The sequence below is a fragment of the Trifolium pratense genome, linkage group LG7 (genome assembly GCF_020283565.1).
Source record: "Trifolium pratense cultivar HEN17-A07 linkage group LG7, ARS_RC_1.1, whole genome shotgun sequence".
NCBI classification, from domain to species: Eukaryota; Viridiplantae; Streptophyta; class Magnoliopsida; order Fabales; family Fabaceae; genus Trifolium; species Trifolium pratense.
The window spans coordinates 49,617,460-49,640,288 of record NC_060065.1 but is presented as its reverse complement, the minus strand read 5'-3'; the positions used below and the strand labels follow the sequence as shown (position 1 = coordinate 49,640,288).

The window sequence follows — 22,829 nt, the reverse complement described above, 5'->3', positions numbered from 1 at the left end:
TTGACATCACTGAACTTGGGACTTGGATCCTCTCCTTCCCAATTCTCTACATCTTTCTTCTTCCTCTCCATCTCTCTCTTAATTTCAATCTCTATTTCTTGGGTGATCCCTAGTACACTGAACATAGTAAGAGTAGGTTGTTCACAGTATAAAACTGCAAAGATATAAAGAATTCCTTTCTTATTAAAGCCATGCAGAAAACAATATGAATAAATCAAACCATGGTACCAAGAATGAAGAAACACACATGTCAAATCAACAAAAAAAAATAAAAAATTATCAGAACATAAGAAACAGTATGCAACTTCCAGTAGTGTCCCTAATCATCTGAATCAGAACATTCAGAACAAATTTGAACTGCAACTCAGATACCTTCTAATGTTCGATGAACTTGCAGAATCAAGATTAATTCCTACATTATCATTTGAATCAACATTAAATAATTTTTTTAAGAAAAGAACATTAAATCATATATTAGTAATTTCATTCTCATATATTACAAACGTGGTATACACTATAGTTCAGTGCACATTGCCAGAAAAAGTACAATGCACATTGCTAGACAACATTGCTCATTGTCATACATGACATACTATAGAACATTATCGCCGGACATTATTATTCAAACAGAATATGCAGTATATATTCTTCACCCTGACCATCCCCTCTGGGGACCCAATGAACTATGTACATTCAACCTGTCAAGTACAGAGTTAAAATTTACAGGCTGTCCAGTTTCCTCCAACCTCTGAATAATGCTTACCACAAGATCGCCTCTAACTCCCATACTCACCAAATTCTCAATCAACTCATTGTAAGGGTGGCTGCGGACAAGTTGTGGCTGGCTAGGATTTCTCACTGGTAGATTCTGCAGTGCAGGATTCTGAACGGAAGCACTTTGAGGAGGATATACACCTTGAGCAGATTGAGAAGGTTGCGGAGGGTAATTTACTCTGCCACCCTCACTTTCATGCATCACGTATGCACTCGCAGGAGGAGGTGTGTTGTGGACCCCACTAGTTCCATACGGATTACCTGGTTGGGATGGATAGTGTCCCTTGATTTGGGTTGGAATCCCTGAATATGGCTTTTGAATTGGCATGCTGTTCGGCAATGTGTCGGTGGGAAGTGGACTTGAAGCTTGGCTTGTAAGGTACGGAGCGTAAGCATTTACTGATGGAGGTCTCATTTGAGAGTTCATTGAGGGTGGTTGCAGAGGTTGTACCTGCTGAGGTAACTGTTGAGGCCATTGCTGTTGTGGCTGCTGCTGATACTGAGAAAATTGTTGCGCAGTCAGGGACTGGGTTACTTGAGACGATGTTGGTGGATGATGATATCGATACTGCGGATCAGTAGGAAAATACTGATTCTGAGGAAGTTGTGATGTGACTGGTGGGTTGGGGGAAGGCGCGGGCAGCATGTAATAAGGAGGTTGTTGCGTGGTTTGGGTCACATTTGGGGATGAAGCTCGAGATGACGGGGGTATAGGCGGTTGCTGGTATGCAACTTGATGAGAAAGGGCAAGAGCTAGCTGCTGGTTATGTGGATCAGGTGATGTACGAGATGCATTATCAGTTCTTTTCTGTTCTATGGAAGCTGGGGAGGAAAATTTCTCCTCATTTGACTGTGAGTGGATTGAGGAATGTGATCCTTTCCGAGCAAGTTGAAGTACGGCTAATTCTTTCTGAGTCTCAACTAGCTCTTGTTTGTCTCTTAAAATTTGTAGTGACCTGAGTACCTACACGAGCAACACAGAAAAATAAACACAGCAACAAAGAAAGAAATATAAAGGTAACTTGGAGAACAGTGGAGAATCTATCAACTAAAGACATCACTTACTTCCTGCATGTGTTTGTCAAGAGATTTGAGTTTTAAATCTGCCTCCTCGTGGTCACTAGTTAACTCAGATCTCATTTCTCCAATTGATTTATCAAGATTGTAACAATATAATTCCAATTGTGATAGCCTTGAACTAATTCCTTCAAGAAACCGCATAAGGTTGGCGGTACATGCTTTCATACTCTTCTCAACAGTTGTTGCAATAACATCTTGGCTTAACGAACCTTCAGGTGAATTAATGACAGTAGCAGGAAATGTTGAAGTTTTTGCCATCCTTGAAATGTGAAAATCCTGTAAAAAAGGTAAAAAATTTCAATATAAAATTCACCGTCACTTAACAGGCATATAAAGTATGTGTGATCCATAATCATCACAAGCATACATCAGTTGGAAGGTTTGAAGTCATGCTAATCTTCCATATCATACCCACATAAAAATTATAAGCTTGAGAATGGAAAAGATAACTCAGAAAAAATCAAGTTCTGACTTTTGAAATTTTCATAGAAATTATAAATACCAATAAGAAATTAATAACCATTTAAACACAATGAGCTTATCACACTTTTCTTATCTTAATGAAAACAAGCCATGCCTCTTAATCCTTGCAGAAGAAGTGATCCACTTCGTCTTAAAGTACATTAAATTAAGTATGAACTCAATAATTTCTTCATTCTTACGCTAATCTTGTTCAATAACTTCACTTGATATAATCAAATAAATAAACCAAAAACAGCTCACATTAACCAAGACATTGGGCTCAAGTGGTTAATGAGCTCCCCCTAGAATGGATCGTTCATGAGAACCCGAGCTCGATTCCCGGCGGGAACAATTCTTGGCAGACCTTCCTAACCTCGCGGCCGAACTCTAAAAAAACATATCACATTCAAATAAACCACTCTTTTTAACCTTGTGGATGGAAAAAATGTGATTGGAACCACAGGCTCTCAGGCGGAGATTAATCATCAACAAAGCTGATTGATACTTTGCACCAACACGGTTACCAAAAAAAATTACACTTTCAAGTTCTTTCATTGGTGAAATGATTGATAAATCACTATTGAGTAAAATCAAACAATTTCCACAAAAAAGTTCATAGCAAATTCCTATTCAAAATGTCCTCAACCAAGAGCAGCACAATGATTGGAATTTGGAATTGAAGCCATGGAAACGTAATCCTCTCATAAAAATTATCTAATTCCTTTACCAACTATCAAAATATATTGCTAAAAAAAAAATCAAACTTTCCTAAAACCTATCCACTTCTTCATCCAAAGAACAAAACCCAAATTCTGAAATTACCCAAAAAGGATAAAACAAATGAAATAAACAACAAAAACAATCGAGAATCCATATGGGTATATTACCTTACTAGAATCGATGTGAGTGGCACAAGAAGAACCCTCGTTGGTATAATCATCGTATGAACAAAAAACATCATCGGAACCCAAATTATGTCCCTCGGAGATGTAGTTGCCGTGAATTGATGGTCCTGAAGCCATGGATGTAGCTTGAGAGTTTGAGGTTGAATTTTTTTGATGCAGAGATAATATAAAGAAGAAAATTTGTGGCAGAGATGTTGCTTAGATTGTGTGCAAAAATATGAACTTTCGTTTGAGAAGAACGAAAGGAAATAAAAGAAAAATAAAATAAAGATAAAAACACGTTTTAAAAATTGAAAGGTGACGATTTAAAAAATTTCATACACGTGTGTTTTCATCGTCAACGCTGTAAAATTGCTTTCACACTTAATTTAATTTTTTTTTTGAATAGATCGATAGATAAATTTGTAGTCACCGCTAAAATTTACGCATCTAATGTATTAAGTTTAAATTTAATTAATAAAATGTATTAAGTTTGTTCAATTTTTAAAAAAAAAATTAATTGGAAGTGTTTAGTTCTTTTCTTTTTCACTAACAGTATTCGGTTCATTGAGCGTATGAATTATTTTTTACATCAGGTAATTTCAGCTTCCTTCTGATTGCAGTTATGGAAGATCGAACCGTAGTTCTCTCTATCAAGTTAAATATCAATCATCACTAAATTAAAAAAGTGTTTAGTTTAATAATATTGCCGATTATTAGCTGAAGTTATTAAAAATAAAAATTATTGAGCAATTATGAATTTTTTGTAATTTTTTATAGCTTTTCTCATTATACATTTTAATTTAAATTAAACGTGTATAGTGGGCAATTTCAAAATATTAAGCTGTTTTTTTATTTTTAATAAACTTATTTTGTGATGTACTCCATTCATCCTTAATTATAAGTAAAAGTTGCTTTTTAAATTTATTGAATAACTGGTGAATTTGATCTATAATATAATTTGGATTCATCAATTATTCAATGAATCTGAAAAATAAATTTTACTGATAATTAAGGATAGAGGGAGTATTGAGTTTTGAGCAAAGGGCAAGAATGACATATGATTTTTTTTTAAGCAAGGATAACATAAGATAAACCATAACCGACCATGTTTTTTATTGACTTGTTCATTTTTCTTTTTAGAAAGATAGATAGAGGTTTTGGATAATCATTAATTAGTCCAATGGTAAGATGGCAATCCGGTGGAGACATGACGGTGCAAATCAATGGATATTGGTGGTGGCAGGTTGACGACAGTGCAATTGTTTTGTATCACAACGACGCTAATACAAAGGTTCCACACGAGCTTCCGTTCTACGGTGTTGTGGTAGGACAGATAGATAGGATTTGCAGGAGTCATGCAAATACATGAGAAAAGATCTCTGAATTTGTTTTTCCTCAATTTTTCTCAATTGTTGCATCTTAGTCATTAATTAACTTTTCTTCATTTTTTATAATTAAAATATTATCACATGTTTTTTATCTAAAAGTCTAAATCCACACATTATTTCCTTAATTTATTTTCTAATGGAAAGAATCCATTCTCCAAATACATAGGTTTGAAGTTAAGTTTTATTTTAAGAATAAATAAAATATGAAACCATTAGTTTTGGTTTAATGGTGAATGATTTGAATAGTACGCTATAGGTATTAGGTTCGATTCACGGCTCATCGTAATAAAAAAAAAATGGATCTATATGGGGCTTAATTTGATACAACGCTTTTTCTTTTTTTTTTGATACAAAGCTTGTTAAAAGTTATGATAATTTTTCTGCCAAAAGTCACTCTGTCCGTAATTGATACTAAATTAGATTAAAATACAAAATTATATACGTGTTGCATGTGTGGTGGATTACTACATCTAAATCATATATAATTGTCATATGAATTAATTGAGTTCACAACTCATATTCACACCTGGCTGGCTCAATTTCATTCCATGGATACAAATTTTGTGCCGTCACTGCCTGCAATCGTATTATTAAGTATTTATTTTGACAGTTTAATTTTGATCGAACAATCCAAAACTTAAAAATAAAAACTAACTTTATTTTTTATAAAACCAAAATATATCTTTAGTATAGATATTTGATCTCAATCGGATAGTAAAAAATATGTGACTGCAAAGAATTTGAATTCATAGACAATATATAGTACATACTTGATACCATACTACATTCATCTAGAACTCATATATCCCTCAAAAAAAAATTTAGAATTCATATATTTTGAATGTGACATGTTATTCCTCCTTACCACAATTATCAGAAAATTTATATATTGCAAGATTGGATGTTTCTTCCTTTGAAAATAGAAAAGTGGTTTCAAAAAACACACTATGAGATTCAATATACTTTCCATTTGGAATTGTTCGTATGAAACCACATTCATATAACCGAAGAAAATGCTAACATATATCTATTGTCCGTGGGACAAAAGAAAAGACATATTAGACGAGAGCGGTTATGGTGCATAAGCGAATTCCTTATATGCACCATGCATAAATAACACACAAAATCATTCCACAGTAAAATGGTTTTGGATTACAACCCTCTGAAATCATTCCACATTAAAAATGGTTTTGACATGATTAAGTACATCTAATGTGAAATCATTCCACAACAAAAATGATTTTGACATGATTTTAGTTTAAAACTAACTACAAAGCAATCTAATGACGTTCAGAGGTTGTTGTTGTTGATTTGGGGGTGAGAAATGGTGCGTTTGGAGATTTGTTGGATTCAATTTGATGGTGGAGATTTGTTTATGCACACATAAATTTATTCCTTATGCATAATAACTCATGTCATTACATAGTATACGAGGATCTCACAATAGAATCCCCCCTCCCCCCAAAGACTTTTTTCTTCTTCGAAAATATTTTTTTACCCATGCATAAATAGTTTGGAAAATATTTTCTAAACTTTTTTTAGTGTAAAATGTTATTTCCAAAGGCAAAACAATACACTAAGAAATTTTTACCAAGGACAAAAAAAGTCATTTTATGGAGGAGAAAAGAGTTTTGGGGGTATGCGGGGGGAGGAGAAAAATTCCTCACAATATAGACTAAAACACTGATGGCCCGTAAATATATATTCTTTCTTTTGGTAGGACTAAAAAAATTTGAATTTTGTATTATGCCTCGGGCCTAACACTTGGTTTGTCCCTTAAATTTCAAAATTTAATATTTAGTCCCTCAAGTTACAAGTATTTGACATTTTTGTCCTTTATATCAGTGTCTATTTTGAAACATAAGATACCAAAGTGCTTATCTGTGTAACTTAAGGAACTAAAATATCGAACAATTGTAATTTAAGGGACCAAAATGATACCAAATATTAAGGACCAAAGTGTCTAACACTTATACCTTAAGAGATTAAAATGAAATTAAAAAATTTAAAAAAACTTAAAAGAACAAATGAAAATGTAAAAAAAAAAAAAAAAAACTTAGGGTTCAAAAATATAATTTATTAATTTTAATATAAATGAGAGTAATTTTGTAACGCACCAATAGAAAAAATAATTTTCTTTATGGAATTAGTGGACCGGCCCAATCCAATCCACAAGAGGCTCTTCCATTGCAAACGCAAAACCCTAATTTATCGAAGTCTTTATAAATGAGTGGTTTTGTTCAATTTTACAAGACATGCAAGATACTGCGCCGATTCCCGCAAACTATATTGATAGATATCAAGATCTCTTTCTCAATGTTTGTTATTTGCATCTATGTAGAGAGGTACATTTGACCTTTAATGTTTATTTATCACTCATGTCATTCTTCTTACTATTTAATTGATTGGATCTACTCTTTTGTTGGCTTTTTTAATTTTGTTTAATATTGTGTTGTTTTATCTCCATATTAATTAGATCCACTTGCAAGGAAATAAAACCCAGTTTAATGAGAATCATTTTATGTTTGATGAAATGAAAATCATCAATTTGGTCATTATGATTTGTTCTATCGTTGTTTTTTGTGTTGTCCAACACAAATTTCCATCAACAGTAATTTCTTTGATTAGATATGGATGCATAGAGAAAAGGTTAAATTCATTCACATGGTACATCTTGTTATCCTTTGAGATTGGTGAGTTTCAAGAATTAAATCTCCTATTATATAATTTACTTTTTTACTTTTGTATTCTTGATATCCTTTCAAATTAATAGGCATGATATTCATATTGTTTCTACAAATACTAATTCTTATAATGTTAAGGCAGATTTCTTTCAAACTCTGGAGGAACTGATGATTGTGGATGAACTAATCAAGATGGGTGAACCAGACTCCCATCTCTGGATCAAGAGTGATGAACTAATCAAGATGGGTGAACCAGACTCTCATCTCTGGATCAAGAGTCCGGACTGTGGATGAAGTCATCAAGATGGCTGAACCAGACTCTCATCTTGTGGATGAACTAATCAAGATGGGTGAACCAGACTCCCATCTCTGGATCAAGAGTGATGAACTAATCAAGATGGGTGAACCAGACTCCCATCTCTGGATCAAGAGTCCGGACTGTGGATGAAGTCATCAAGATGGCTGAACCAGACTCTCATCTTGTGGATGAACTAATCAAGATGGGTGAACCAGACTCCCATCTCTGGATCAAGAGTGATGAACTAATCAAGATGGGTGAACCAGACTCCCATCTCTGGATCAAGAGTCCAGACTGTGGATGAAGTCATCAAGATGGCTGAACCAGACTCTCATCTTGGATCAAGAGTCCGGACTCTTGATCTAAGATGGGAGTCTGGTGTAGCCATCTTGATGACTTCATCCACAGTCTGGACTCTTGATCCAGAGATGAGAGTCTGGTTCACCCATCTTGATTAGTTCAGACTGTGGATGAAGTCATCAAGATGGCTGAACCAGACTCTCATCTTGGATCACGAGTCCGGACAATGGGAAGGAAGTGGTTAACAAAAGGATGGCTATGAAGATGACTATATGAAGATGACAAAGCAATGGAGAAAGATTATAGTATGGATGTGTTGCATTAGGATTTAGGAGAGTTTGTTTTTGTGTTGTTGTGACGTGGCCAAAGAGTGAAATATTTATGTATTGATGTAATTACCATAAATTACTTTCAGTCTTCTAAACTATTATTGGTTCTTCAAATGTAAATATTGACATGTGTTAGAGCTCATTGATACATCTACGTTGTTATTATATTTTCATATTCAAGGTTTAGGTATATCAAATTTAAACGTTTTCAATCCAAAACAATATGAAAATGTTATTAAATTCATGATTTTATGCTTAAAATTTGAATTTTTTGTGTTAAAATGACCCCTATATTTTGGTTATTGGGATAAACTGAAGTTTAATTTCATATAAAAAAAAATAGATTAGAGTGTACATTGTCTATTTATAGTCCGCATATACTATATATATGTTATATTGTAAGAATGAGTAATAATAAAATGGAAAATGTTATTTAAACATAATTTTTTAACAAAAATACAATAAAAGAATACTTTTTGACTCGAGTTTAACTATACAATAAAACTATACTGTACTATTCTAATCTTAATGTAAGAATGAGTTTTTTTTTTATAAGCCTAATGTAAGAATGAGTAATTTGACTGACTTTTTTCTCCACTCATAGTTGGATATCGAGACGTAACATTTAATTTAACATTACTTTTACTATGAGGGTTGAATTTGATTTAACTCAATTTCTAAGAAATATATACGAAACGAGTCAAATTAGGATTATAATTTTCTTCATTTTGTCCCCGTGAGCTTAAGTTAGTTGGTAGGAACATCGCACTATATGTGCAGGAGCTTGGGTTCGAACCTCGGACACTCCACTTATTCACCTTTAAAGTGGATTTTCTAGCCACTATGTTACTTGACAAAAAAAAATATTCATTTAAAATTTTTATATTCATATATCGTATGATGTCCTTATCAATTGAGTTAAACTCACATGAACCATTAGTTTCTTATTTTAAGTGGACAAATTAGCCATGTTAAATTACATAATACGATATTTCTTTCCAGCTTGACCGTTTCATTGCTTGCACCCTAAACTCGGTATACCAACCAACAATAGGACTTACACATTTAGGACTATAATAACCCATAATACAGTTGTTAAGGTGTTATTGTCACGTTCTTCTTTGAAAAGTAACTCCAAAACAAATAATTGAGGGTGAAGGAAGTAATAGAAGAAAAAGATAAATATTACTTGTGCGTTAAAAATTGTACCTAAAATGCTAAATTTCTGACCATGATTCAATTAATTCGATATTTGAAGTTGAACTACGATTGAATTGAATAACTTATTGCAGATAAATAAATTTTAAAAACAAAAAAATGAATCGGTTGAAATCAACAATAAAAAGAAATAGACATGATTCAATTTTGTTCTTTTCTTAACGGCAAATATGTTATTAATAATCACAGGTGTCTCTACACAAGACGAACGAACCGAGATCGGAAAAAACGGAACTACAAAACAAAGACGTCATATATAGGGTTGGGAATAGGTCAGGCGGCCTACAGGGGCCTTCGGCCTGGCCTGTATAAGCCTGGCCTGGTTATTAAAAATGTCAGGTTTAGGTTTTGAAAACGGCCTGTTTACATAAATAGGCCAGACTTAGGCTTCTAAAAAGGCCTACGAAGCCTGATAGGCCGGCCTGTTTATAATAATTATTATTTATATAATATTATTATTTATATCTTATAAAAAAATATTATTTATATAAATATTATTAGCTTTTAATTATTGCGACTTTTCGTAATCGTATTTGTTATTTTATTAGTTTTTAATTATTGTGTTAATCATATTATTAGCTTTTTCTTAATATTGTAGAAATTATAAAAATTTAAATGTGAACTTTTTAAGGCCTGTTTAGCCTATTTAAAAAAACTATATAGATAAGTTTTAATGTAAAACAGGCTTTTAAACAGGCTACAAGGTCATGCCAGGCTTTTAAAAGGCTCAGGCCAGGCTAAAAAAAATAACATTTAATAGGCCACAGGCCAGACTCAGGCCTGAAAAAAATCGTAGGCCAGGCTCAGGCCTGTCAAGGTCTGGCCTGTTCCCAACCCTAGTCATATATAAGTGAAATTGTTGGAAAAATTGGACCTAATCACGATAATAAATCACATATTTATATAAGTAATCAAATAAAAGAATAACATAAAAATAAGAATATATATCATAGAAACTTATCTTTATAATTGTGGCAATTGATGTCGGCAACCGCGAATAAAGTAACACTAACTGCAACATGACATAAACTTGAGGCGTGCTGATCGCACTGTTGTCCTTAAGGATTTATCCGCGCACAAATTCCACATGTTCTTCCCGTATATGAATCATATCCAAGGTGACAGAATTAACAAGAAATAATTAAACACCGGTGATGTAATCCAAGAAAAATACCTCAAGGAAAAATTATTTTCTCAATTTAATTATTAATAGTGGGGTTTGAACACATAAGGAAGAAGTAAGAACCGCTTTTTTTTCACCTCGTCCATATGTTGAGAACTGGAATATATCTCTCGGTTCCAAATATCTCTTTCATTCATATTATTCAGTTACATTCCAAACCATCAAGCCTAATAATTAGGACTTATTTGGTATAAGTATTATAACTGCCTTTTAACAAGTAATTAAAACATGTTTGACAAAACAATTAATTATATTAATTCTTTTATAATTATATATAAAATAATATTTTAAATAACTTTAAAATAAATTAAAAGATCAAAATATCCAACAAGAATAAACCACTATGTTTGGTCTAATGGTGAGGGGTATGGGTAGTATGTTATAGGTCATAGGTTCGATTCCCACTCATTGTAAACAAAAAAATCCAACAGGAATAACCAATAAAAAAACTAAAAACAGACACCACTTATTAGAGGTTAAGTTCTAATAACATTTTTAGAAGGACATTCATCAGCCTCCATACTACCAAAGAGAACCATCAAACCCAAATAAAAAAGATATCGCTGGACTCTAACTCCCGATCTCAAATCAAAAGTTGGCCCATGGAAATTCAATAAGCAGCTCCGCAAATTAAAAATTGATGGGACAACAGTTGAATGAAAACATACAGCTTCAACGGATTAAACCAAGTCCAATTATTAAAACACCGTTGAAACTTGAAATCATTCACTATTAACTATACTCTTCAGGTTGTATATTTGCAAAGAATGTCAATTATCAAATCAAAAGGCAATGCCAAATTGGGTATGAATGTTGAATTATTTCATACAATTTGTGATCCAATATGGCAAAATCTCTTGAATATTGATGAGGTAGATAGATCTACATACATTTGGCACATACCTATGCCACGTGTGATACAAATTAAAGACTTAATTGTCCCTTTCCTTATTATTATGCTCCCACCCCCACCATCTTTGGCACATACCTGTGCCGTGTGGCCCAAGTTTGTGATTTCTCTGTCCCCTTTTTATGCCCACAACACAACAACGTCCACAAAATTATGGGAGGCATTTTAGTTAGTTGGTTCATCAAAATCTGCAAGCAAAATAAATCCTTTTCTTAAATAATACTTATCCTTCATTATGTACCCCAAAAAAAAAAAACTTATCCTTCATTGTATTTTCCTCATTCCTTTTACACAAAGCCATAATCTTCCCTCATCTCTTTAACTTTTTCAAATAGATCCTTAGTTATACTATCACGACTCATGAGTAATGCTCTTGTTCAAAAAATAAATAAATTATCTTATAGAATTTAATTGAAGTAAAATTAACATAAATTCTAATTTGGGTCCATCTTAATGAATATCAGTTTAGTTTTACTCAACTCCAAAATATTGATAAAAAATGTTAGGATTAACTGCACAATTGATCTACATTCACAAGCATAGCAATTGATCTTTTATTTATTTTTTTGAAATAAAAGACAAACGGGCAACAATTGTCCCCTTGTTTGTATTCATGGAATATATAATCTTTTTTTGTTAAGAGTTTAAGTATTCCTCGTACTCATTTCAATACAAATTTCTTAGTTATTAAAAAAAAAAAGCGACGAGAGACTTATTAATATTATCACTACTATTTAGGTTGCTTTCGTTGAGGGAAAGTGTATTATTCAAAGTTTTTGATGAATTTAAGGAACATAATTGTGGTCTGATGGTTATAAATAAAGATTAAAGACATGCATCTAATCTAAGCATTAACCTCATCTTACTTACACAATGGCTAATATTCACATTGTGTGCATCATAGTACCACTAGCAATGTCTCTAGTTTTTGTATCCAACAATGCACATGCAAAAGAATTATACCCTATAGCCAATTTCTATGCTTGTGAACGTATATTTGAATACTTCACAAATTGTTTGGGATTCTTGGTGGGGGATTCAAATGCAATTTACAATTTTGGTAGACCCTTGAGAAGGTGTTGTCAACACATAGACAAACTAAACATATTAGTCCAACATAGGACCAGTCCCATGTTCATTTGTTGGTGTATTCAAGTCATGGTGAAGGGGACAACAATATCATTGGACACTTCTAGAATACAAGATCTTCCTCTTATGTGTAACACCACTCTTAGTTTTCCTATCTCTGATAACATGGATTGTTCCAAGTAAGGAAATTGGTGTATAGGAAAATGGTTTATTCATAAATGGAAAAATAAAATGTTTTGGAAATTTTATTTGTTGTATTAATTAATCTAATAAATGTTAAAGCAAATATCAATTATTTTTTATTGGCCAATTGGGGAAGGTTCCTCTTCGATAAATTTAGAAGATTGTAAACTAACACATTGGCCTCAAATGGTTAATAAGATCTCCCTAGAAATTCGAGTTCGATCTCCGGTGGACGGTGGATACAATTCTTAATCAAATTTTACTTATTTTTTTAATAAACTTTACTTATCTCATGACTGAACTTTAGATTATCAAACTTTTTTTTCTCTCTGTAGAGGATTAAAAAAAAAATAGATGATTGAACAAGAGCTTTGAAATTGGCCTTTTTCCTTTTACTTTTTAATGAGGAAATGGACATATTTGAGGGGATCAATTTTCTTGATTTACTGAACATTTTTAGGAGAGTGGAAGTATCTGGACCATATATATTTGAGCTAGTGGCGGGAAAAGTCAATGGGTTGATTAGAATATGTGACATTTTTTAACAAACGTTTTTTTACTAAACAACAAACGTTGAATAGTTGACAATTAATATGTTTAGCCATTTGGTAAGAAAAAAAATTGCTTAGCAGCAGCCAGGGTAGTAGTAAAATATGATTTGGATTCTTTCATATTCTTTTAGTTTAGTTTTTCTAATTTTCTTTATTTAAGGGTGATAAATTCATCCAAGGCAAACTTATTTCGCTTTGACTCGACAACCCATTTAAAATGGAGCGAAACCGGTCAACTTAAATAAATATGATGAAACATTTACCTTTTGATGAGTTAACGGATAACGAGTTGACCCGTCAATAATAAAACACAATTAAAAATAATAAAGACATATTCAATGAATTTTTATTTTTTTGATAAAACATATTCAATGAATTTTAAAAGTCAATGAATTTTAAATATTCAGTGAATTTTAAAGATAAATATTTGTTCATAATAATATGTAAATATTTGTTCATAATACCTAAGTACTCATACTCGTACCCGTATTATATCGTTTTAATATAATTAATTTTTTTAAAGACTTTAATGTTGACTCGTGAAATTTATAAACAAAAATTTGATTAACATGCATCATGATAAAGTTCATTACTTTGTTGGGATATTCACATTGTATTTGTATTAAGTTATAAATAAACATTTTATTAAAAATGTGTAATAGTTTAATAGTTTTGTATTTTTTTAAACCGATAAACATATGTTATTATATAATATATATAGGGGGCTGCTAATTTAGACCCAGTTGGGTCTAAATTAGCAAAGTGCACCTTTTCAGTTGGACCAAAATACTCATTCTTTTTAATTAATTAACCAAATTACCATCAATGGACGCGGATCCAGTGTCGCGCGCGTACCGCAGGACCATGGTTACAGGCCGTTGATTTCCATCAGACAGCCAAGATCTGATCTCATCAAGACTGTCTGATCAATCAGACAGCCCAGATCATCCGAATCCATCAGATTCCAGCGCGTGCACCACACTGGATTACACCCTGGAGAGAGAAGAATCTACTTTTTAAAAGCAGGACACGTGTCGCTGTCTGATTGGCTGGGCGTGATTTTTTTCCATTTAATACTTTGAACTCAATTATTTCGTTGTAAATTAATTTTTTATTTTTATTTTTTATACCAAAATTCATAATTTTTTTCTCTACAAATAGAGACTTGGTTCGTTTGATTTGGACACAGAAAAAAAAACCCAATTTTTCACTACCTTAATTTCATTTTTCACTACCTTACATCAACTCACTGAAACCATTCTACCAGGAAAATGGTTTCAGAATACAAATCTCTGAAACCATTCTACCAGCACTACAACAAAAAGGGGCCTTTAATAGCACTTGTTTTGACTTTTAATAGCGCTTTAAAACGCTATTACTGATACCGCTATTATAGGTCTGGTACCTATAATAGCGCTTTAAAACGCTATCATTTGTCCATATTTAACAGCGCTTATCGACAAAACCGCTGTCGTATGTTGTTTTCGGCTTACTGGGAAACGGATTTAATAGCGCTTTTTTTTAAAAACGCTATTATAGGTCATATATTTAATAGCACCTGTGCATAAAGCGCTGTTATAGTCTTCAAATATACTTGCTTTAATAGCGCCCGCACCTACCTATAATAACGCTTTCTTTAATAAACGCCATTAAAGGTCTTTTTTTAAAATAAAAAAAAAATCCAATTTTTTATTAGGCTATACTTGAATACAAAAAAAAAAGAGCCAACAATTTTCATAGATTAGAATCAAACACCACATAAGACATTCAAATTGTGTACCATACAAAAATATTGGTTACAAAATATGCTACTCAAATCTTTACAAATTACTACTGTATAATACAATGGATATCTTCAAATCCAAATACAATTTGCATTTAAACTAATTAATATATGAATTACAGAGCATTAAATACATTGCTAAGCATTGATAAGCAACGAGATGGAAAAATCACAAAACTAGCTAAATATAAATTGATACGTCAAAATTCACATCCTTGATCTTTCAAATGAAGTAGAAGTAAAAGCACCATTGATCCCTCTCTGCGTACAATAATGTTGGCAACTTTTGTCTTGTCAACACCACCATTGTTGGCTTATACTCATTTGTTTTCATGTCTGCATATAGTTATAATCAAAGGTACTTAGACTAGATATATCAATTCTTTTATCCAAAAGGAAAATAACTAAGGTGGAAAATATTTCATCCTCTACAAAAAGAAAATAAGAATAAAAGGTAAGAGTCACCTGATAATGAGTGCTAGTTTTTCTGAATCTGGATAATAAAAACCAAACAAATTTCATTAATCCTAAAATCAAACTGCTCATAAGAAATAAAATAAGTGACATGCACTACAATATTAACCAAGTATTGGTTATAAAATAATCTAACTTCAAAATACAACTCAAATATATCTAGAGGTATCAAAATGGCAAACTTAATTAATCCTTTGCTTATAAATGACACCACTGATTTCAAAATAGTTGATCTTTGATACATGAAAAAAGCCTTAATTACCAACTCAGATTGTCACAAAATTTATAACTCTACATGTGGTGCCTTAGTACTTAGAGGCATATGCAATTCCACATAATAAACAAAGTCACCTAAAATATGTCTACACATGAGCGCAACATGGACAATTTCTTCTCATTTAAATAAGTCACTCTCCCATTAGATCTTTATGTACTATTTGATTTAATCTTCCCTCTTCACCTGAAAGTCATTCATTTCACAGTATACAAAACAACAAATAAAGTGTTTAATTTTTTTAATATCGGATCCTATTAAGGGAACTACACAAGTGAAAGATAGAAAGAGATACCTGTAGGCTGCAACTTGATTCTTGTAGTCAACTAAAAATAAAATCATTAAGTTCAATGAAAGATATAGATAATAGATGTAACCTCGGGAAGCCTGGCAGAAAGGTGTCTTATATAAGCAATGTCAGCTTTCTTTAGTTGGAACCTACAAGTTTATTGACACAAATTCAAAAATCTTATAACTTTGAACCTAACAATGATCTTAGCCTAAGACTGAAACTTCACAACCATCATATCAAAATAAAAAAGCAGAGTAGTAATTCTGTAACTCTTAAAAAAAAATTACAGCCAAGGAACCAGAAAATTCATCACTTAGTGTTCAAACTTGAATGAAGCATAACTAATAATACTAACAAGAAAAGAAGCTACTCATGAGTCATGTCTACGAGAGTAATATTCAGAAGTTTCAGAATTAAAGATAAGCATGATAAACAAAAATTGTTTATGAGCTACATACACTTAAAGCACATGGTTACTTACACAATATGAGTGATAACAGTTCGACACATCAAATACACTTCAAGACCATCAAACAGCTGAATGACTATGATAAAATGGAGCACTATCAAATTGTTTGACTTACATAAACTTACGAATGATTTACAAGGTCATGATGAATGTATCTTTCACAAGTCATTCAAAATAATAGAAGAACAAAATAAGCATACCAAACTTCTAATATTATGCAGGACTAGTAATCTGGAACTTCAGAAAAATAGAGAAAGGACACTAATATATAGTGTTTTGAGTTAAAACTTACCTAAGAGTGGCAGATCCATTCCCAATGTGTGATTTGAGGCATACCTATTATTTTCCTGAATCATTTACAATTGCAGATACATACAAGTTTTACCATAAAATAAGTTACATGTGCAAAGTAAGCTTGGTAGCTTGGTACCTGTATGATTTTTTTAAAGACGTGGTAAATATCACCGGTATATGATCTCCTCACATATGAAAGAACTGAAAAATAAGAATAAAACACTGAGAACTAGCAAAACAAAATGAAACTAGTATTGAAGAACTTCAACATTTACACTTCACAGTTATAATTTTAAATTCATTATTCATTACTAGTTTCACAATTCACACTTGAATCTACACTAAACAGAACTCAAACGACTTACACATAGGCATACAATTATGCACCACAATAGCATTTTCAACAAACAAATATCCTACACTAAATACACACACATATATACAAGATTCTTACTTATGATTTAGTATTCACAATAAGTACACTATAAATTAACTAGAAAAAACTGAAAATCCAAATTGAGAACCACAATGCAGAGGAAATATAACAGCAAAAATTCAAACCCAATAATATAATCAAGTGAAAAATGATGCCTAAAAGATAAAATGTACAAAAGAGCAGTAACAATGAAGGGAAACAAGATCAACAAATACCTTCAGTTGGTGCGGTTGAAACCTACAACAGCGAAGAAAGGAATAAGAGGTAGTTTGGTGGACTCAATAACCGTTCTAATTGAAAAAGGAAAAAAGAAGAGGTAATGAAAGAGAATAGAAGAGGAAGAATCAATAGTTTGGCTCGACCGGAGAGAAAAGATGCAGAGAAACACAAATTCAATAGATTTCATAGTTGTAGCAGCGGTTCCAATCTACCTACCATTTAAAAACGCACAGGAAAGAATGCTCCTTTTCAATCAATCCTATGAGGAAATGCAGAAAATTCTCATCCACCAAATTTCAAAGAACTTGAACCTATTACTTTGACCACTTCTTAATTTATATATCAAAGCATGTCAAGTTTCCTGTACAATGAAAACAAAGTGAAATCATAATATATCAACTAGAAATAGGAGTAAGTTAAATTAAATTATCCAGTAGCAGAGGCATCATTATAGGGATTGAAAACATTATAAATTTAGCTTTTTTTTACTTAAAATTGAAAATCATCACCTATAATGTAACCTACAAATTTATAGAGAAGATGCATTTGAGCAACCCTTTTTATACAAGAACCATTCCAACTGTTCAAACACAACAGCAAGATTAATAGATTTACACTTTTTCATGTGGCAAAGATGATCAACAATCTATGTCTAAAATCACACAAAGATAGAACAACCTAATCTAATATATGGCAAGAAGATAATGTAAACATGGATTAAAATTTACAACTTCAATTTCTTCAATACATTCACAAACCACACAACAAGCAAGTGAGGGTGTTTCAAATTCTTAATCATCAAACAATTATTTTTAAAAAATGAATTACCTGAAATGAAGACACCTCAAAATAAACAATACTAAGCGATTGAAAACAAATAGATGATACCACACTAAAATCCAAAATCAAATAGTTTGCAACACCTGAAATTTAAGCAATTGAAAAATCAAGGAGGTGGTCCTTGTCAATTTGCAACATTGAACTGAAAGAAGGTTAAATTAATTGAAAAATCAAGAAACCAAAGGATCAGACAAGATTAGGGTTTCAAATCGAACCTGTGTATGAGGGCAGAAGCTCGTCAGTGAAGGGGTTGGCAAAAAGCTCCTTTGCGTGATAGTTTCTTTCTTTCTTTCTGTCAACGAAAGGCATCGAAGAAGGGGTGAGGGTGGTGTTCGAGCGTGGTTGATAGAGGTGTTTTTTTTTTGTTACATGGTTGATAAAGGTGTTAATAACGAAGAACAATTTAGGGTTTGAAGGAGAGAAAACGAATGATATATGGTTCGATTGTGAGGTGATGGGTCGAAACGAAGAACATAGACGACGAGATCGGTGTACCTTGACAAGGTAAGACGACATCGATGGAGGTTCGACGGAGATGAATGACTCTATGTTTATTTTTTAATTTTAATTTTGATATCAATGTTTTTTTTTATTAACAATAATAAGAGATCTGTTTAAAAAAAAAAAAAAAAACTATAATAAGAGGGTCACAGGTTCGACACCCAACAACATCATATTTTTTATTTACTAATTTCACATATTGTAGCGCTTAAATGAAAAACGCTATTGTAAGACATGATTTTAATAGCACTTTCTCAAAAACGCTATTATAGAGTATCAGTGTTGGTAGTTTCAAGAGCGGGTTTTTCAAAAGCGTTATTATAGGGCCTCCGTGTTAATCTTTTATAGCGCTTTTTAAATAAGCGCTATTAAATAGGCGCTATTAAAACTAATTTTTGTGGTAGTGCAGCTAAATGGTTTCAGAAGCAAACACAATTAATAAATTACTCACTGAAACCATTCTACCAGTAAAATAGTTTCAGAGTACAACTATGTGCAACCATTCTACAAGCTAAATGGTTTCAGAAGCAAATAACTAATAATCAACTTACTGAAACCATTCTACCAGCAAAATGGTTTCAGATTACAACTCTCTGAAACCATTGTACCAGATAAATGGTTTCAGAAGCAAACACAATTAATAAATTACTCATTGAAACCATTCTACCAGTAAAATGGTTTCAGAATACAACTATGTGCAACCATTCTACCAGTAAAATGGTTTCAGAAGCAAACATTAGTTTTTAATTACCGTTTTATCTCATTTAATTAACTAAAAATAGTTTCAGGTCTCCAAAAATTTCATAAAATATACCAAAAGTTCCAGAATATTATCTACTATTTTCCTGGTATAATGGTTTCAGTGAGTTGGTTGAGTGGTGCGTGTTAAATTACAACACACAAGTAACATATTTAGTAGACAAAAAATGATATTAAGGTAGTGAAAAATTGCATTTTTTTTTCGGTGTCCAAATCAAACGAACCAAGTCTCTATTTGTAGAAAAAAAAAATTATGAATTTTGGTATAAAAAAATAAAAATAAAAAATTAATTTACAACGAAATAATTGAGTTCAAAGTATTAAATGAACAAAAATCACGTCCAGCCAACCATTGTGTGACACGTGTCCTAAAATTTTTCTCTCTCCAGGGTGTAATCCAGTGTGGCGCACGCGCTGGAATCTGATGGGTCAGGATGATCTGGGCTGTCGGATTGATCAGACAGTCTTGATGAGATCAGATCTTGGCTGTCTGATGGAAATCAACGGTCTGTAACCATGGTCCTTCGGTACGCGCGCGACACTGGATCCGCGTCTATTAATGGGTAATTTGGTTAATTAATTAAAAAGAATGGGTATTTTGATCCAATTAAAAAGGTGCACCTTGCTAACTTAGACCTAACTAGGGTCTAAGATGCATCATGATAAAGTTCATTACTTTGTTGGGATATTCACATTGTATTTGTATTAAGTTATAAATAAACATTTTATTAAAAATGTGTAATAGTTTAATAGTTTTGTATTTTTTTAAACCGATAAACATAGGTTATTATATAATATATATATATATATATATATATATATATATATATATATATATATATATATATATATATATATATATAAAATAAATAAATAAATATTACGTGGGTATGGGTGGGTACTAAGGTACCCATACCTATTCATTTTTGCGGGTAATTAGTCATACACGTCCCTATATTCAAAATACGGGTTTTTACCCTATCCGTTATGGGTATTTTTTACGGGTGTCTTTTAGGTATGGGTCAAATTGTCATCCTCAGTATTCCATCCGTCCCAAAATATAAGCAAAAGTTGATCAACAGAAATGAATATATTTAGTCTAAATCTTTAACCAAATACATTAAATTTCTTTAACTTATTTTTGTTTATATTTTGGGACGAAGGGAGTCCCGGTCAATCACAAACGGCACTCTACCACACAATGAAGGAAGATTCAACAACAACACCTCAAAATTATTAAATTAAGCTGTGACAACTGTGATGCCTCGTTCATATAACATATACCATACACGCGTCGATTACTAATTGGATTTTTCTTGAAAATATCGTCCAATCATGTTGGAGTAACTATGAACGTCGATGAGCCGCGTAACCTTAACCTCTAATTTATTCTTATGTCTTTTACCATATCATCCTCCAGGAGATCATCATTGTTATTTTAGTAAAAGATTAGCCATAGATAGTTGATAAGTTAGATCATTGCGAATGAATTTATATCAAATTAAATTTATAATATTCGATAATATTAATAGTTATACCGATTAATATTGAATAAGTTAATTGATCGTGATGGTTCAAAAAAAAAAAAAAAGTTAATTGATCGTGAATAAACTAGCTAATATGTTTGCACCTCCAGGTGACTGGAACTTTGAATTGTTATGTTAGTGGTTATGTCTTAAAATATGTAATGATATCATAGCTACTTCTACCCTTTCTTCCTCTTTATCTAATGAACTACTCTCTCCGATATTTAATTTTTTTAGTACATTGAAGAATGAATGTATGTGACCTATATTATAGACCACACACGTTCATTTTTCAATGTACAAAAAAAGTTAAATTTGCTTATAAATGTGACAGGAGGGAGCAGCTTAATTTTGCTCTACTTATGATAGTTTTCAACAAAATTTGCTTTTATTAGTTTTTTTAGGCTCATCTTCCTCTTTTTCCGGAAATCTTTAAGCAAATTTGGCGTTGGGGGATCCAAAGAGGCAAGGCCGACCCAAAGAGGAGTAAGTGAGGCAGTCACCTTGAGCTTCATATTTTTTAGACCTCAAATTTATACTATCGATTAAATTAATAAGTATAATTTCATTAGTTTTAATTATTTTAGGTCACATGATATAAATTTTACTACTATTTCATGAGCCACCTTGTTCCCAGTCTTGCGAACCCAAACTACATATATGCCTCTTTTGCTTCCAGAAACATAGCACATAATCCTTAGCAATTTGTCACCACTGAGATAGGGGAAAACTTCTTCAATTTACCGCCCTAACAATGACTTCTGAATCCATCTTGAGTATCACCCATTTATCTCGCCAATGCTCAACATAATTTATGGTATCTTTAAGACCCAACACCTCTGCAAGCTCAACCCTATCAAATCACCATCGAACCCTAGTAGCAGCTCCAATGCAACTTCTGTCATCCCTTTATAAGAACAATCCCAAACTTTAATGGCCATCACTCGTAGAGTGAGCATTCACATTAAGTTTTAGATTGTTCTTTGGTCTTTATATGTTTTTTATGTTTTTTTTACATATTACAACTGTTATTATTTTTAGGGTAAATAGGGTTTTACCCCCTGCAAAATAGCCGATTTTTGCATTACCCCCTGCAATATTTTTTTTTTTTGATTACCCCCTGTAATATGAAGATTTCCTCAATTACCCCCCTAAGTTGCCAACTAGATGTGGAATCTTTATTTTTGATGATGTGGCACGCATATGTGGATTTTATTTTTATTTTAATTTATTTTTATTGTTATAATGATTTCAAATTATTTATATATATAAAAAAAAATCTGCAACAACAAAAAAAAAGATTAGGAAGAACAAATAACATCTTCATCTTTAACTCTTATCCCTCTCACACCCTTTACCCCATCTTTTCTTAATTCTTTATGTTTATTCTTCAATAACAAATTAGCAACCCAAACTATGTACGAACAGTAGCCTTGTGCTCCATTACTCAAAATTCAAACTCAAATCCAAATGAAACTTTTGCTCTCAAAATCATACATCTGGAAAATCACACCATGCCCAAAACCTCTTCTTTCTTCTTCTGCCTACTCTTAAAGAATAGCGATTCCGTTGAACTTTGTGATGCTTAGTTCGTCATATGCGGCGACTTCATCGACGGTTTTGGCT

The 22,829-nt window shown here is 32.2% G+C and overlaps 2 protein-coding genes and 1 long non-coding RNA gene across 7 annotated transcripts; 1 reads left to right on the top strand and 2 right to left on the bottom strand.

The window, feature by feature from the left end:
- Positions 1 to 260: 260 nt before the first annotated feature.
- Positions 261 to 3,501, bottom strand: LOC123899195 (mediator of RNA polymerase II transcription subunit 15-like). The gene is made up of 3 exons (XM_045950267.1): positions 3,204 to 3,501; positions 1,840 to 2,130; positions 261 to 1,738 (listed from the first exon to the last, which is right to left on the bottom strand). Exons 1-3 carry the CDS (start codon positions 3,336 to 3,338, stop codon positions 650 to 652), a joined length of 1,515 nt encoding a protein of 504 aa, XP_045806223.1. The 5' UTR covers positions 3,339 to 3,501; the 3' UTR covers positions 261 to 649.
- Positions 3,502 to 12,386: 8,885 nt separating this feature from the next.
- On the top strand, positions 12,387 to 12,785 carry LOC123896563 (non-specific lipid-transfer protein 13-like). Its single transcript, XM_045946939.1, has one exon. It carries the CDS (start codon positions 12,387 to 12,389, stop codon positions 12,783 to 12,785), a length of 399 nt encoding a protein of 132 aa, XP_045802895.1.
- A 2,503-nt stretch (positions 12,786 to 15,288) lies between these two features.
- On the bottom strand, positions 15,289 to 18,989 carry LOC123899152. Of its 5 annotated transcripts, none has more exons than XR_006805521.1 (8): positions 18,633 to 18,958; positions 18,406 to 18,500; positions 18,087 to 18,157; positions 17,794 to 17,938; positions 17,574 to 17,595; positions 16,921 to 17,123; positions 15,585 to 16,305; positions 15,289 to 15,455 (listed from the first exon to the last, which is right to left on the bottom strand). It is a non-coding gene; the product is annotated as an uncharacterized LOC123899152 (long non-coding RNA). The 5 variants fall into 5 exon arrangements; XR_006805522.1 differs by having other exon boundaries at positions 18,103 to 18,157; positions 18,633 to 18,946; XR_006805520.1 differs by lacking the exon at positions 18,087 to 18,157 and having other exon boundaries at positions 18,633 to 18,946.
- Positions 18,990 to 22,829: the final 3,840 nt, after the last annotated feature.